This window comes from Opisthocomus hoazin, chromosome 4, assembly GCF_030867145.1.
Source record: "Opisthocomus hoazin isolate bOpiHoa1 chromosome 4, bOpiHoa1.hap1, whole genome shotgun sequence".
Lineage (NCBI taxonomy): Eukaryota > Metazoa > Chordata > Aves > Opisthocomiformes > Opisthocomidae > Opisthocomus > Opisthocomus hoazin.
Window position 1 is genome coordinate 37666162 of NC_134417.1, and position 16238 is coordinate 37682399.

General features: G+C 41.6%; 1 protein-coding gene across 6 annotated transcripts in view; it reads right to left on the bottom strand.

The window, feature by feature from the left end:
• Nucleotides 1-16010, bottom strand: part of CDK13 (cyclin dependent kinase 13) — a 50796-nt gene extending 34786 nt beyond the window's left edge. For 5 of the 6 annotated variants that reach the window (XR_012763708.1, XR_012763707.1, XR_012763706.1 and 2 more), the window contains exons 1-4: nt 14628-16009; nt 4249-4854; nt 665-832; nt 247-386 (exon numbers count right to left, since the gene is read on the bottom strand). Coding sequence is in view for 3 of the 6 variants with exons in the window: in XM_075418590.1 (XP_075274705.1) it covers nt 247-386; nt 665-832; nt 4249-4854; nt 14628-15808 (2095 nt within the window). In the remaining 3 variants the exon portion in view is untranslated. Of the gene's footprint in view, nt 1-246; nt 387-664; nt 833-4248; nt 4855-14627 lie in introns of all 6 variants that reach the window. The other variant, XM_075418591.1, reaches the window with a different exon arrangement.
• Nucleotides 16011-16238: the final 228 nt, after the last annotated feature.

The following is a 16238-nucleotide window of genomic DNA, read 5'->3' on the forward strand; positions in this document are numbered from 1 at the left end:
GTAGTTTAACAGGAAAATAAAAAATTACATCACTGTTGTAAAGTCACTTACACTACAACAAAAATACCCAACATGCAACACTTCAGGACTGTGTTGCACAGAGGCAGATTCTCTTCCTACTATCAGCTAGCGACTGTCAGAAACATTAGAGGGCAAAATACCACAAATTTTACTCAATATAAAAACAAAACCAAAAAACCTGTTCGCTTTAGAATTGTAAGATTACATTTACTTTTTTGAACTTACCTGTGTCTTTATCTCTGGCTTTGTAAACTTGTCCATAAGTGCCTTCACCAATAATACCAATGATATCAAATTTATCCACACAACGCTTTCCCCAGTCTATTTCTTTTTCTTTCGTTTCACCGTGTCGTGGTCCACATATTCTAGAAAATAAGCAGTATTTCTAAGAATACAGCTAGTATATCTAAGGACTGTCTTAATCTTGGAAAAAAACCTCAATACTGAATATTTACGAGACATTACTAGATAACTGGCTTACCACCATTAAGTGGCAATAAACCACGCAGTCCGATTCAAGCCTCATTAATATTAAAAAAATAATTAAAAAGCAGAAACATTTTTAAAAGAATGTATTTTAAAGAAACTATTATCACTTCTACTTGCTTGATAGGCTTTAAAAAAAGAAATCTAATAAACCTACTTTGGTCTTCTCTTGCTGTGTAACTGAACTGCTGGTTTCTTTTCTTCAGGACTTTTGGGTAAGTCAGCTCCTCCAGGCAACTCAGGTGGAAGTGGCAAGTCTGCAAGCAGATGGCGAAGTTTCTTCTCTGTTTCTTTTACTGACTTTGATGAAAGATTCTCTCGCAAACTATTAAAAAAGACACAGTTTTGCTAATAAGTTTAACACAGTAGAATGATATTAACATACGTACAAGAAAGCTTATTGTAACTATTTTTTGAAAATACATTCTGATTCGATGCATCAACATTTGAAATATCTGCTCTTAGAATCTGCAGGACTTTGATTTATGCTTTACAAATGGGTCACAAACAGGTCTCTGGAAGATGTACAGCTAACTACCAAAATTCTACTGAAATGATGAAACCAGATCTTTCTGGTGAAAGTTGAGGTGAGATGACACAGCAAGCCTCACCAGGACAGATTTCTTCTGCCACACAAGCCTCTTCTCAAGCTTATGGCCTAGACTATTAAGAATACTTAGAACTCAGGTGCTGCCAGACATCAGAAGTGGTAAAGCCTGCCCTCTGACTTCTCATATAGAAGAACAGATTACCCTAATCCAGTTGACTACAATGTTGCTCTCCAGAGATAAGGAGCTTTGTGGTTACAGTAACACTGCAGGGCATCATGAGGCAGTCCACATCAACTCATTTACAGACTCCAACCTCCTACATTTGCTGAAACACTCCAGATTCGACAGGTTTCTAGTGAGCAGTACACAAATAAAGTGAAAAAAAATATCTGATGAAAAAACGCCTAAATGTTTTTCTGCCATGGATTACTGATATCTGACCATTTTTTAATCATCAACCATAATCAGGTAACAGATACTGACAGTCAATCTCTGTCTTGAGAAAAATCCCCCAAACACATACACAGCAATGTATTCCTTTAAAAATTACTATACACAATAATTCTAGAGATGCTCTTCCTGTTCTAATGGGGAAATTCTGAAAACATCACACTTGCTGCAGGATATTTTTTTTTTTAAACACATGGTTCCATTTTACCAGAATTTCATTTAGTTTAGCTAGATTTGTGCAGCTACTGCATACCCAGCCATTTCAAAGCCACAGCCATCTCTAAACTTGATATAATTACATAACTGTTTCTCCCCCACAGGACTCTCACGTAGTATTCTCTCTTTGAATTTCAAACTTTGTCATTTATCTTGATAGAAAACTTTCTGTCATGCTTTGACGGGACACTTTCCAAGATCGTTGCATTTGCCAAATCACGCTATTCTACTGTCAGTATCCTCCTTCGGGAACCTTTTCTGGAGGATTTTCTGCAACTTCTTATCCACTTAGTTTCATAAATACAGTAGGAACTTCAGTAAATGGAGAGATCTTGCTATCTTCCATCAAGGAGAATGCGTATTTTCTTTCTTACATTAATTGCAATTAGCAATCTTTTTATAAATAAATAAAGCATTCCAGTGTTTCTGCTTATGATTCCCTGTGAAAACAGAACACTTGGATGTCTTCTACCGCTTCTCAAGCTGCCACTGCCTGAATTTAAAGAGGCACCTCAAGGAAGCATATACTGTCTTCACCACAAATGTAACAAGTAGCATGCTACAAAGACTAAACCACCTTTGGACAGAGCATGTAATTTTCATGGTAAAGAAAAATTCTTAGTTTTTAAGTTCACACATTTGTCTTTCTCTCACAATTTTGCCCCTAAACTTTCAATATTAGTGAAAGTATAATATATGAGAGGTTCTGATTTTAGAAGTGTTACATGAAAACCAGAGGCAGCCAAGAGCACCCTTTTTTCAGGTTTGTTAAATCATACATCATTGACCGCCACAACAGTTTTCCCTTTCAGCCAACCTACACAGTGGTTTTGCAACACTGCTGTTCCTTTAAGTAGTTTATTTGTGGGTTTACCACATTCTTACTGAACCTCACAACCAACACATTAGGAACCAGCCAGTTCTGCATAGCATCACGCTTGCTTTGTTGGCACAATTTCCCCATAGTAACTCCGAGCCTGTGGCAAAGACCTTTGCCCTCCTCTTCCGTAAAAAGCATTGATCATTTTTCTTTGATGACTTAAGCTTTATCATGATTTGTAATCACAAATCTCAAGTTTGTAAGATCCTACAAGCAAAACTAAGCAAAGCATAAATGACATTCTATCGCTTGTCATTAATCTTTCTAACGCAGCTGTTTGCAAGCGCTATGATTCTTTTTTTTTCTTTAAAGGAGAATGAACCCAGCACTGACAGAACTGTTTAACTGCAGCTTAACTCCTTTGTGCAGTTTAGCTATACTTACACAGGTATTACACTAAAAAATACTAATAATGAGAAGCAATTAGCCAGCTTCAAGATGAAATCATATTGCGTATTATCGCAGTTAACACTGCAAAGCCAGTCATATATTTAGTTAAACTAGTTAGCCTAGTTTTTCATTGAAACAGTAAATCTTGCTCTCAAATAAGTGTCAGAAATCCTGTTTAGCTGGAGAGGATGGCTTTGTCATAAATTTAAATGCAACCGTACACTCACCGCACAGATGTGATTTTGAACAACTGGAATGACATTTGCTAGCATGCTGAAGGGCAAGAAACAAGATTTCTCTTTTACTGCTAGAAAAAAAAAAATCTGTCTAATACCTTGTTAAGTTGTATTTATTTGCCAAGGCCTCCTGTGCATCCTGATGAACACAACAGAAACATTTACACCTCTAGTTAGAACTACTTTTACTAATCAAAGAAACACTACACACTTCTTAAAGAGCAAGAGAAGACAGGGTAGTTTCACAGACATGACATGTAAATAAATTCACAAGGTTTTAAGTTTTTCTTTTACACTTTGATTTTTTACAAAGATATATCACACTTAATTTAGTTATTACTTCAATGCTAAGAAATTCTGTTTTACTTTTTGTAAGTTGATTTCTCGTATACATGTGAGAGGCATGTAACACCGAGTAAAAAAAAAATGTAGCTTTTCCAATACAAATCATAGCGTGCATTCTCTGTTAGGCTATGAAGAGGCTTAATGTAGTCTAAAGTTAGATGACACTTGGAATATAGACATTAATTTCTTCACTACAGACCAATTTTACACTTCAAAAGTTAATACAAATGACAAGCCATGAACCTCACTTCTGTAACAGATACTCAAAATATTGATCTCTGAGATAAATTGTACTAAAATAACACACAGCTAGAAAAACAATTGCCTTCCAAATGCATCCTTGCAGTAGTCCCAAATCTCTTATGTACCCGCAATTTTAAATCATCTCTTTAGTGTACATTTTATCAAAAGATTCCTCCTAGACTAAATCCTTCCCAAGAAACAGTTAAATTTTTCTTTTAAGTTCAAATACCTGCAGTTCACTGATAACTGCCATGTTGAACAACTGAAGAGCAAGAATGAACTACCTAATGCATCAGCCTGATCTAGCAAATAGGACTCTATTTGTTTTCCAAAGGAAATAAAAACAATAAAAAAGACTACACCATAACAATGACAGTAATAACAAAAAGAAACAGACCACCCCAAAGAGCCAATCTATCTCACAACTCACCTATCAGTTTCTTTATCTTCAGGCAGCGTGGGAGGCAAAGGCAAGGGTGGCAATGTGGAGGTTGGTAGTGCAACAATTCGGTCCTTTTCCTTGGTTACTACACTTGGTGTACTTGGTTTGCTTTTCTCTTTTACAGCGACCGGTAGCTGTTTCACAACAGTTAATTTATTCTCTTTTACTGCTGTAGGTTTCTGTTTAGTAATTTTGTCTGCAATTAAATTATTTTCCCCTTTTGTTTCAGGAATTGAGACCTTTGCTTTCGTCTTGTCATTTTTCAAATTTGCGCTGCTTGTAGGAGACGGTGTATGCTCAGTTTTTATCTTCTTCAGGTCCTTTACATTATTCACTTGCGGTGCACTTACAGCAGTGTCAGTGTTTCCCTTCGTAGGTGTTGAAGTATTGGAAGCTTTTGCACTGGCTTTGGCTGCCTCAGCAGCTCTCGCTTTTTTGTTTTTGTTCAGCTCAGCAGCCAGGCTGCTCTTCAGAGTCAATGTACTAGGAGAAATACTTGAGTGACGACTTCTGGATCTAGACAATCTGTGTCTGCTACGAGACCTTGAGTGCCTTGATGAATATGGACTTCTGCTTCGAGATTTTGCTGATCTCCTGTTTCAAAAAAGTAAAGGTTTACCCAGTTAAGTTTTACTCTAGCTGCTTTCTCAGTGTATCTCCTTTTTTGACAAACTTTTTTGAAACCAGCCATTACCACCATGCTTATAGAATAAAGCAAAGACTATGAATTAGGAAAAATCACGTATTTAAAAAAATCTACAGAGTTAATATTAATAAATCAAGATTCTACACTTAAACAGGTTGTTAGAAAACGTTAAGGCTTTCTTAGATGTAGTTTCTCTCATTACAGAACTGCAAAATACACGTATACCTACAGGACAGACGTTTGTTTTTTCCTCACTACTTCTCAGAGATATTTTCCTCCTTGAAAGAAAATCTGATCCTATGCAACTTGTGCAAACACCTTTAGTATAAGCAGTACTTGAGAAAAATTCACCTGGCTACATAACCAGAATTCAGCAAAATGAAATTAATGTTACAACATGAGAAGAAAAATCTAAACATAACACTGAAGTAGTAATTCAGCAACTTCTTAAGTTTCACTTTCACAACTGTCATTAGAATAAGTCAGTTTAAAAAAATATTGAATACTAAAGGCTACAATGTAACCAACGGAAAGACAGCAATAATAAACCTTAGCTTTCTTTTTTTGAAATGTAACTGTACTTTTTCCCCAAAAAAGCAGAAGTACTCAATAATTCTTGTAGCTACTGATAAACAAACATAATCCACAAGCAGGTTTCTGCTGTGCCTGCATCAGAACAGAGACTAACAGAAGGGGGGGGAGAAATCAATGCCATCTACAAATTCGTAGCAGTAAAACAACCTAGAATAAGGGCGGGTTGTATGGGGGGAAATCCTAACAGTCAGAAAAGCAAACTTTTACTACACAAAAATATGATTTAGTGTGAATTATTTTTCATTCAATTTTTCAAAGGGATATCCTAGTTTGTCTAGTAATATTGATTCAGTTCTTCATCAATAAACAAAAAGGAAAAAAAAATAATTGAAGTGAAAGGCACGAGAACAAGTAAAGTAGCCTAATCCACTGCTACCACACAGAAATGTTATGAAATAAATTAAAATAAAGTGAGAATTTCATCCTATTATATTATACTAAGAATTACAAGGGTGTTCACCAGATTTACAAGTATTCACTTGATTAAAGTTTGGTGGAAATCTACTTTTCCTGAGTATATCACTTGAAGGGGAAGAAAAAGTATCATCAGGATAAAACAAATGTATTCATCACCTGGACAAACAAAAAAGTATCAAGCAATAGCAAACATAAGATTTCTTGGAGATACAAGAACTTCAGAGTTTAAGACAGCACCAGTGTATGGTGGCTGTCAAAACTTTCGAGTGAAAAAAAAAGTACCAGCTACAATCATTATGATCAGGACTATCCAACCCTACATCAAGTTTAATTTTAATAACATTAAAATTAATTCAGTTTTAATTATCAACACAAGAAACTACATTCCAATGCTTCAAATGAAAAAATATTTAATGCAGTACAGTGATAGTTCTATTTTTTGTGCACTATTGACTAATTTCCAAATTTACACTGTTTTCCTGCACTACAAAATGTCGTCTTTCTAAAGCAACATAAAAATTCATTGAGATAAGTCAAGATTATGTAGGAGTGATTCAAAACAATGTGTAGGCGTGCATACTGTACACTATAGCACAATCTTCAAAATCTATCGGTAAAACTGAAATTGATCCAAATGGCTACAGACCCTTCAAAGCAAAAGACAAAGAAACCAACCCACAAACAAAAACACCCTACATGAGGACAAGCCTTGGAAACTAACACAGTTCAATTCTATGCCAGGAAGCAGGTTTTATAGAATTTTCTGGCACAGCAGGATAACAAAGAAATAATGATGTTTTTACACCTTAATAAAAAAAAGCTGTAAAATTCTGTTCTCTGAATTTTTAACCAAAATCTAAGGTTTTGGTTCACATCAGTAAAGAGATATTAACGTCCATTAGAAGCCAAATAAAAACATAATATTGCTCAGAAAAATTTATTCAAAAACCTGTTTCTGCTCCATTATGAAATATGCTGCTGAAGTTGTTCTTCTCATTACTATTTTGAAATCTAAGTACTTAAATCCCACGGAAGATTTTCAGAGGCTTGGCCAAACTGGAGTAAAGTAAACAAGTACAAAGTTCCATAGTACAGAGTTATGATGGAGTAGCAGGAAGAAAAAGGAGGGCTGAGACTATCCAGACAAAACATACGCTTCAAATTCTAGAGTTCTGTCCAGCCCCCATCCCAAGGACCTCATCGCAACCTGCCTTACCTGTATTGATTTTTTAAAAATTAAAACGTGCCCTAAAGGTCTCAAAATCAGTTATATCAGTATCTAAAAACACTACAGTAGCTGAGATACCATGTCTGACTGTAAGCCTGTTTCCTTTCCACTTTGTTTCAACATAGAACAGGTTCATTTAAATCACTACTAAGGATGAAATCAGAAAATCTGTTCAAATTTGTGACTGCAAACGCTCACCTGATCAGCTATGATAACTTGGTGGGGAAGAGGCAGTTTTGAAAAGCTGGGACAAAATAACCTAAATCTTTATACCTTCTTCAAAAACAAACATGTAATGAAGCCAAGCATGGACAGCGATTTGATGTATATATTTTAGCAACAGTAGTCAAGAGAGTGATGCGAACATAGATTTATGCAAGCTCAGCAAAAAAATCACCATCCACCCCACGTTTCACACCTCATATGACAATAGCGTAACTTTCTCATGTCAGAATTGCATCCATGTGGGTGGGAGGCAGCAAATACACATGCACACAAACATTTAAGTTTCAATTCCAGCAGGTACTACAGCCCTTAACAGCAGATCAAAATGATAGCAGCCTAGTTATGAAATATGTTGACTAAGTATAATCTCTGGTTTAATTTTTCTGAAAGTTTTTCATTATTTAATGTCAGAAAAAAAAAAAAAGTTGCATTACATAGCATATGTCCATGCTAATAATAAACTAGATGTTTCTCTGGCATCCCAAAGATCACTGCAAGAATCCCTTGCTGTACCTTGTCCACTGGGCTAGACCCAAGGGAGTTACAGCAAAACCATTAACACCTTCAACTAAACAGACAGATCCCGAGTATTAAGTAAAAGGTAGCTTTGTCGAAGTGCTAGTTATTCATGATGCAATGATAAAATCTGGTGTTTTCATAAGCTTAATGATCTTCACAAACATTCAGCTATATTCTTTCATTGGCTTTAGTTCAGGAGTCCCAAGAGAACCTCTCAGGCTAGACAAAACTTATGTACAAGTTTCCACCTATAAAAACGGCACAAAACCAAAGCTATGGACATTTACAAGCTTTCCCTCAGAAGCGTCTACAGAACTCTTGAGAGTGGAGAAATGTTGCCTTACGCATTATAAAACCCGCCAATTCACTCTGTTCAGAGCTAACACTCATTTGACATAAAAGATGAAGTCGCAGCACCACAGAAATGGGCTCACACAATAACCAGTGTCTGCCATTTAACAGGACACTAACATTTTACTGGGACCCTGAAAAAACACCAGGAGAGACATCTGAAACATACAGTACTCCAAATCTTCCAACAGATTTCTATTAAATGTGTGTGCGCATGCATACACACATATATAAAATGCCTATCTGACATTCATTTGCCACCAATTATTTAATCTTTAACTAGGAGGTTGTTTTTAACACAGTAAACAGGAACAAAGTAACAGTGGCTACAACCACACAGAAGCCCCTGTTTCAGGTAAGTTTCTTCCTACTTGCACCCAGCAGTACTTTCTTTTGCCATGCTTAGCCATTAAGAGTCTTCTCTGAGCATCCTGAATTCACTTCACACAGGTTTACATCCCTACAGAGAGGACAACTGCCAGACTTCATGATGTTCATAAAAATCACTTCTGAACCATATACAGATTTCAATACATTTCTATATATGGAGGGGAAAAAACAAACAACCAACTGATTTGCCCCAAAACCATATGTATCAGTAGGACTAGCCTGCACCAGAACTAAGAAATTCTTAACATAAAGCTGCTTTTTTTTTTTTTTCTTCCCCAGAGACAGCAACAAAGGCAACTATGAGCACAACTAGACTAGCTGCAAAGGGAAACCAAAGTAATTACATAATACTTTGTGTAGCTATAACATAAAACTTGAAAAAATAGTTCAAGACATTATCTACAAAACACACATGTAAAGAGGCAATTAAAAAACACTGATGGAGGAAGAAAGCACTAGTAAGGAAGTCACCTGAAAAAAAACTCAGCACTGCTTTCCTCCATTTTTCAGAACAACAAAAAGAATGCTTCCCCCCCCCGAAGTAACAATAATACAAGCAGTTGGCTTAGTTATCACAGTTTTTTCTTTTTAATATTTTTCGCCTAGCACCCTAGATTTCAGAAAACAAACCAGTATTCGGTTTTTTTGCCTGCTCAATTAGTACAATGTATTTAGTCACTGAATAAAAACTTACTTAAGATACCAAACTGTTATTAGCTAGGTTTCAGAAGTGTTACAATGTTCCTCCTTCTCACAAGGCAATATTCTGTCGCACTTCACTGGTTAACTTATCAATCACCAAACAGTAGATTTCTGAATGGATTTAACCAAAAAAGTTTACTGATGTGATATCACCCACATTCTCAGGCATGGAACAAAAGAAATCCAAATATTAACTTAGAACTTCAAAGTGCTATATTTCACTATCTTGATATTTGAAAGCACAAAGAAAAACAACAGCGTTACACATGTCAGATTTCCAGCAACACAGGTCTCACTCAGCTTACACGTTTTTTCTTGCCACGCTACTTTTCCAGGTGCTTCTTTCTTCCCCATTTCAACCCTCCCTTTACTTTAATACAAAAAAGCATTACATTTTATTGACAAATCAGAACAGTCATGTGTTATCTTCTCACGTTTGTAAACTTGAAAACCTCTTTTCTTCTTAACCGCTTTAAGAGCAAGCTAAGTCCAACACGCTAGTAGCCAGCTATGTGCGTTACCTAAGCGCAAACAATATTCTACTCGGAATACATCAGGACCTACAGTTGCACAAGGTAACTGATTTTGTCAGTAACTTTATGACAAGACATAGCACAAAGGAATTCATGAGAACAAGAGTGGAAAAACAAGAAACCAAACAGACCGAAGGAGGCTAAAACACCCACTGTAGCCCAGCTCCCTCACTACCAGTGAATGCTGCACTACTGACTAAGCACTGCCATCTTCCCCTGCATGGTAAGGTCATACTGTATTTGAAAAGGGAGACCTAAATTTCACTGCAGATCTTCCAAGACATTTATAATCACTCAGAAACATAAATTATCCTGACAGAACATTCTAGTTCACAGCACAGCTTTTCCATGTTGCACTAGCAGGCGAACGTGTAATTCTTTTCTTTAAGACGTAAAGTAATAGCACACTCTCATTTGATGCCTTATTAATTAATTTTATTTATTTTCTCTAGCCCCTAGTTCAAGGTTATATACTAAGCAGGTCTGCAACCAACCACCTACTCAGCTGCTTCGTGCACAAAGACTACATAACTTGCCTTACTGATTCAAATGTTTAAAAGGGTCTCCAATACACACAGCATAGGAATATTGAAAAATTGTGAATATGAATTTTATTTTGTTTCTTAAACCTGCTTTATCACCCTATATTCTCAGGTGAGAACTCTGCCGGCAAAGAAATCAACCAGCAAAAAAACAAGACAATTCAAACGCTGCGTTCTAAACACTGAATTTTTTTGCATGAAGTCCCTTCCCACAATAAGGAAAGAAGCAGTACAACAAGGCAAAGGAAAGGCACACCAACACAACTGGGCAAAAGGCAAAGTCCACTGCCAAGTAACAAATCAAATCATAATAAACTGCAAATGTGTACTAGAGTGAGAGCCTCAATACGTACTAGAAAAATTAGCTGTTCCAAACAGTGAAAACCTACAGCTTCACATTTGAAATTCTGCAAAATACAGTTTTACTAAACAAGATTAGAGAGCTTTATGTGAAAAAATCTGTTTTCACCAAACCAGCAGAAAAAAAGGCTGAAAATCTCCCCTACTCCTTTAAGTCCAAAAGTAGCAGAACTAGTGGATTCAAAGTTACTCTTCTATCACTGTATGAAACCATGTTTCTCCACAAAGTAGGCATTTACTAGCTGAATATGTATTTCACAATTTTCCCTATGCTTGTTTTTTGGTTTTGCACACAAATGATCCATATTTTGCAGAGCCTCACTACTACAGACTAGTACAGCTAGAGAATGCAATGGCTCTATAGTACCAATAAGAAAAGAAATCTTGTATTTTTCCTATCAGCAACACAGTAGTACTATGCTAGTAGTGCCCCACCCACTTACTTTTATCTAGGCAGATGGGTAGGTGTAACCAAATTCGGAAAAATGTGATTACTCATCTATACAGCCAACTAAATTAAATGTGTGATCACATAGCATATGACCTGACTGAAGCTATGAAAAATAGTTCTTCTCTTCCTACATTTTCATCCTAAACTAGTTTCCACAGAGTGACTGTGTCTGCTTATTTTGTCAACCATGGGGTTTTCTTCTCCCCCCCCCCACCTTTTTCTTGTGATTTTTCTAAAAAATCCAGTCAGCTTATCAGTACAGAAATAAATACCTCATACTTATGGTATTACAGAAGAATTTTGATTTTTAAAATCTACATGTGCTACTTTAGAACAGCTGTGTTACTATCCACAAAAAAATACAGCAATACAAATCCACCAGCAGCAAGTAAAGAAGTTTTGTCTAAGGAGTGGAAACAGCTCAAACAATGTTTGCCCCAAACACAGGCATTTACTGCTATTATAATGTAAAACGCAATTAGTCTACCATTCAAAGGGAAACTTCCAAGCGCGGAGCTCATATCCTCATATCTAGAGGCTTTGCTTCTCTTCAGAACCAACCTCCACGCAACATCACTGAAAGACAGGAGTCAGAGCCACTACTGCAATTCAAAACTCTTAACTCACAGCAACCGTGCTGTTGCTGCAGCTTGAGAAAACCTGGGATTCAAGTAAGCAAAGCTGACTTCACTTGCTTCTCTTCAACTGTTTACTAGCAGTTCCTCTCTAAGCAGCTCAGAGACCTAGATGAAAAAATCAGCACTCCAGACACACGAGCTTTCCAAGCATGCTAGAACCACTTCGTTCTCATTTTCTACACACCAAATAAACAGGGTAATTTAGATAACCTTACGGAAGACACATACGGAAGATATAGAATTAAAAGAGCAACGAGACTTGCAGCCTGGAATGCTCAGTCACATACAAAGTTCTTGCTGTCTTGACACCATTATAGCTGGATACAAGCCCAGAATTCAGTCTTTAAATCATCCAGATGAGGACGACAGGTGCTGTAAGAAGCTGTTGCCTTCATGAAACCGTAATATTCTACCAAGTCTAAGGCCACTATACCATAATCTAAACAGCACAGCAAGTTTTCAGCATTTTGGGCACAGTACCACAGAGTCAACCAAAAGAAGCAATTATGACACAGTTTTGAATGGCTAAAACAACCATATAAATACCCTCCATCTTTATCTCCCCCCCATAATGCATAATCGCTGCATGGGAGCAAAGGAACACTAGCTTGCATTTCTCCACACCAGGCAAAATTACGAACAATTGAGCTTATCTTCACACTTTTGGTTTCTTTTGTGTGAAAATGCCATTTTGACAATGAATGCCACATCAGGACAGACCAACTTTGCTTTCCACATATAGCAACGTCTTCTTTTCACTCGGCCATTCCAATCCCTCTCCAGTAAACCAGACAATCTGCATTTGTTAACAAAGTAATTTATCCACATGCAGTTAAAGATGGGATGCAAATTACAGTTTAACTGGAGGAAGGCAGGCATGAAGTCACAAAGCTAACTCCTGGAAACAGATCTGCAGCTCAAGCAAGATTTACACACTTAGCACAGAGACAATACAAAAAGTCAGGAGATTTAAACTCCCATGCTTCCAATCGCAGGCCTGCTATCAACAGAAAAACACAAACACAAAACTGCTACAAAACTTTGTTCTCTAACTGTCCCCTCTACAAAGCCTCTACTACAGAAGCCTGTACCTTCTACTACAGCCCTATCAGCCAGTGCATAAGACACGATCCTAAACTAACTGGACTGTCAATCTAATACAGCTATTCTTAAACGCAAACCTAGCGTACATAAATTTGCTCGACGTTATTAGCTTTCTTATTGCAGGATATAAGCATCTACAGGAAATAATCTGATTACTAGAGTGTTTAAATCAAACTATGCACATAATAATTCCACTACTCTATTACTCAAATCATTTTGAAAGAGTATCCTCAACCATTTGTAACAGGCTCTCAGAGAACGACGACGATGACGACAACACGCTGTTTTTCAGAGCACTCACAGTATTTTCTGCTTGAAACACCCTATTGTTTACAAAATTATTCCATAACACCGTACCTTAAAACAATCACTATTTTATTCCAAAGGCATCTTTGTTCTACTCCTCTGAACAAAGCAGGACACAGTTTCATTACTATGCTCTTTAAACAGCATTCAATGCGCACCCAGGACAGCAGACCTTACCCACAGCCAGTGAAACACAGGAACAGCTCCAGCATCCTCACTGGATACACACAGTGGGACACCCCAAATGGTAACCGAGGCACAGCGCTCATTAGAAACACCAGAGAACGGTTCTCAGACAACGCACCAGGTAATGCCTTGTAAACAAAATTCTTGCCTGTGGAATGGCAAATAACCTGGTACCTTGAAAATCAGAGTCCAGATGTGAATTTAAATAAGCCTATTAACAACGAGGCAACGGTAAAATTCCAATACGGGAAATAAAAATCTTCAGTTACACATACATACTAAGCAAATATTTTAAATTTCCAGTGATTTTGCTGCAAGTTTAAGTATTTTGAAGAGCTTTAATTCTGCAACGCTGTATCTGATTAGAGAGATACAGCCCACGTTTCCTCTCTGCATAAAATTCAAAAAGTCACAGCGATGCTGCCCTTTAACATTCTGAGCTCCTACTAACTAACCGCAAGAAAATGATCTGCAAGCACATGTCAAATATATACATGTACATAACCTTACTGGGAGAAGAGCTTACATACGTTTTCCTAAGTGGTGTAAAGCAGAAAGGTAATTTAACAAAACTTGATATTGTCTCCTTTTCCTAGCAAAACAAGAAGTCCAAGTCTTTCCATAGACACCTCAAAAGAACACAAAACACTTTTAACACAAATTGTCTGTTAGCTTAATCACTCTCTAGATTAGCAAATATATTTATCACAAATACATTTAATACAGATCTTTTTAAATGGGGGAACAGACTGCCTAAAAGTGTACTTGAGAATCTCTGTCCTTCACAAGCAAAGATTCAAAAATCGAAACTGGCCCTTCAGAAAACCTGTCCCCTCTGAGAAGCATCTTCGCTCAATCGCCCTCACCTGAAAACGTTCTCGTGCCCTTTAACACTTAAAAAGCCTTTTTCTGTCAAGGTGGTCTCCCACGGAGAGGAACTAGCTCCCAGGGGTGTTACAGGCACCCACGTCTCCCCTTCTCCCCGAGATAGGGTAGGAAAATCTTCGTATGTGTCCCGCTCCCCTTCCCCCCTGCCCCACCAGCTTTCTGGTAGCCAGAGGGCGACAGGCAGGGCGTTTGTCGGGAGATGCGAGCCCCTCCCGGCCTGCCCTCCAGCCCAGCCCCAGCCGTGACTCCCCCACCCCTCCCTCCCCCCTCCCCGGCCCCGGACTCACCGGATAACGGGGCTGTAGGGACTCCGCGACCGACGCCAGCTGCTGTAGGGGCTAGGCGACACATCCCCGCCGCGCTCGTAGGAGCTGTGTCGGCTGTAGCTGGGGGAGCGGCGGCGGCTATAGGGGCTGAGGGGCGAGCGGCCGCCCCCTGGGCTGAGCGACTTGCGGCTCCGCTGGCTCTGCGAGGAGCGGTGCGGCGGAGGGCTGTCGTCCCGGCCGGGGCTGGGGGACGAGCGCTGCCGCCGGTACGCCTTGGGTTCGGGCTTGTCGTCTCGGTAGGCCTTCGGCGGGTCCTTGTAGGCCGACGGCGGCTCCTTGGCCGCTTTCGTCCGGCTGCGGTGCGCTTTGCTCTCCCGCTCCTTCCTGCCGCTGCCGGGCGAGGTGAGGGAGCCCTTCCTGCGGCCGTCGCCGCCGCTCTTGAGTCCCTCCCGGTCCTGGCCCCCGGCGTGGTTGTGGCGGCTGCGGGACTTGGAGGAGGACGAGGAGGCCTCGGCCGCCCCGCGGCCCGCCGCCCCCCCCTCCTGCTGCGCCTTCTCCTCCCCCCGCCGGCGGTGCTCCCGGTGCCGCTCCTTGGACCGCCCGCCGCCGCCGCGGTGCTCCCGGCGGGACCGGCCGCTCCGCTCCGCCTCGCCCCTCTGCCGCTGCGTCCCACCCGAGGAGGAGGCCGGGCTCCCCCCGCCGCTGCCCGCGCCGCCGCCCGCGCCGCCTCCCACCAGCCCTTCGGACTGCGAGCTGACGTCGTCGTACTCCTCCACCAGCGTACTCAGCCCCCCGCTACCGCGCCGCTTCTCCGCCTCCTGCGTCCCGCCGCCGCCGCCGCCCCCCCCGCCGCGGCCCCGCCGCCGCTTGTGCCGGGAGCCCGAGCGCCGCTTGCCCCGCGGCCGCTTCCGCTCCCCGCCGTCCCCGCAGCAGGAGGACGCGCCGGTGGCCGCCAGGAAGAGCAGGGACTGCGGCGGCAGCGGGGGCTGCAGGAGCGGCGGCTGCAGGAGGGGCGGCTGCAGGAGCGGGAAGAGCAGCGGGTGAGGGGCCGGCGGCGGCTGCGGCTGGGCCGCGAAGCGCTTCCGTCGCCGGTGATGCAGCCGCTTCTTGTCGGCCGCCGCCTCCGCCGCCGAGCTGCCGCCGCTGCCCCAGGCCCGGCTTCCCCCGCTCCCGCCGGCCGCCGCGTCCGAGGTGCTCGGCATCGAGCTCGCTCACGGCCGAGGACGCGGCCCAGGGAATCCTCCGCCGCCCTCCTCACGGCGCCGCCGACGCCGCCATGGAGACCCGGCGCCGCCCGGCAGACACACGGGGAGCCCCGCCGGCCGGCACCGGGGCCTCGCTCCCTCGCTCCTTCTCTCGCTCCCCGGCCGGCCGCCGGGCCCGGCCCGCCTCGCAGCCCGCCCGGCCGCGCCGCCTCACATGGGGGGGGGGGCGGGGGGGCGGGCACGGCGAAGTGGAGCGGCGGGAGCCTCCCGCGGGCCCGGCGCGGCCTCCCGCAAGGCGGAAGTGTCTCCTCGGCGGCGGCCTCCTCACTCCATCCCGGGCCGCGGCCGCCTCGTCCGGCGCCGGCGCGGCGCTTGCGCGGGGGGGTGCGGGCCGCGGGGCCGCCGCCTCCTCCTCCCTCACCCGCTC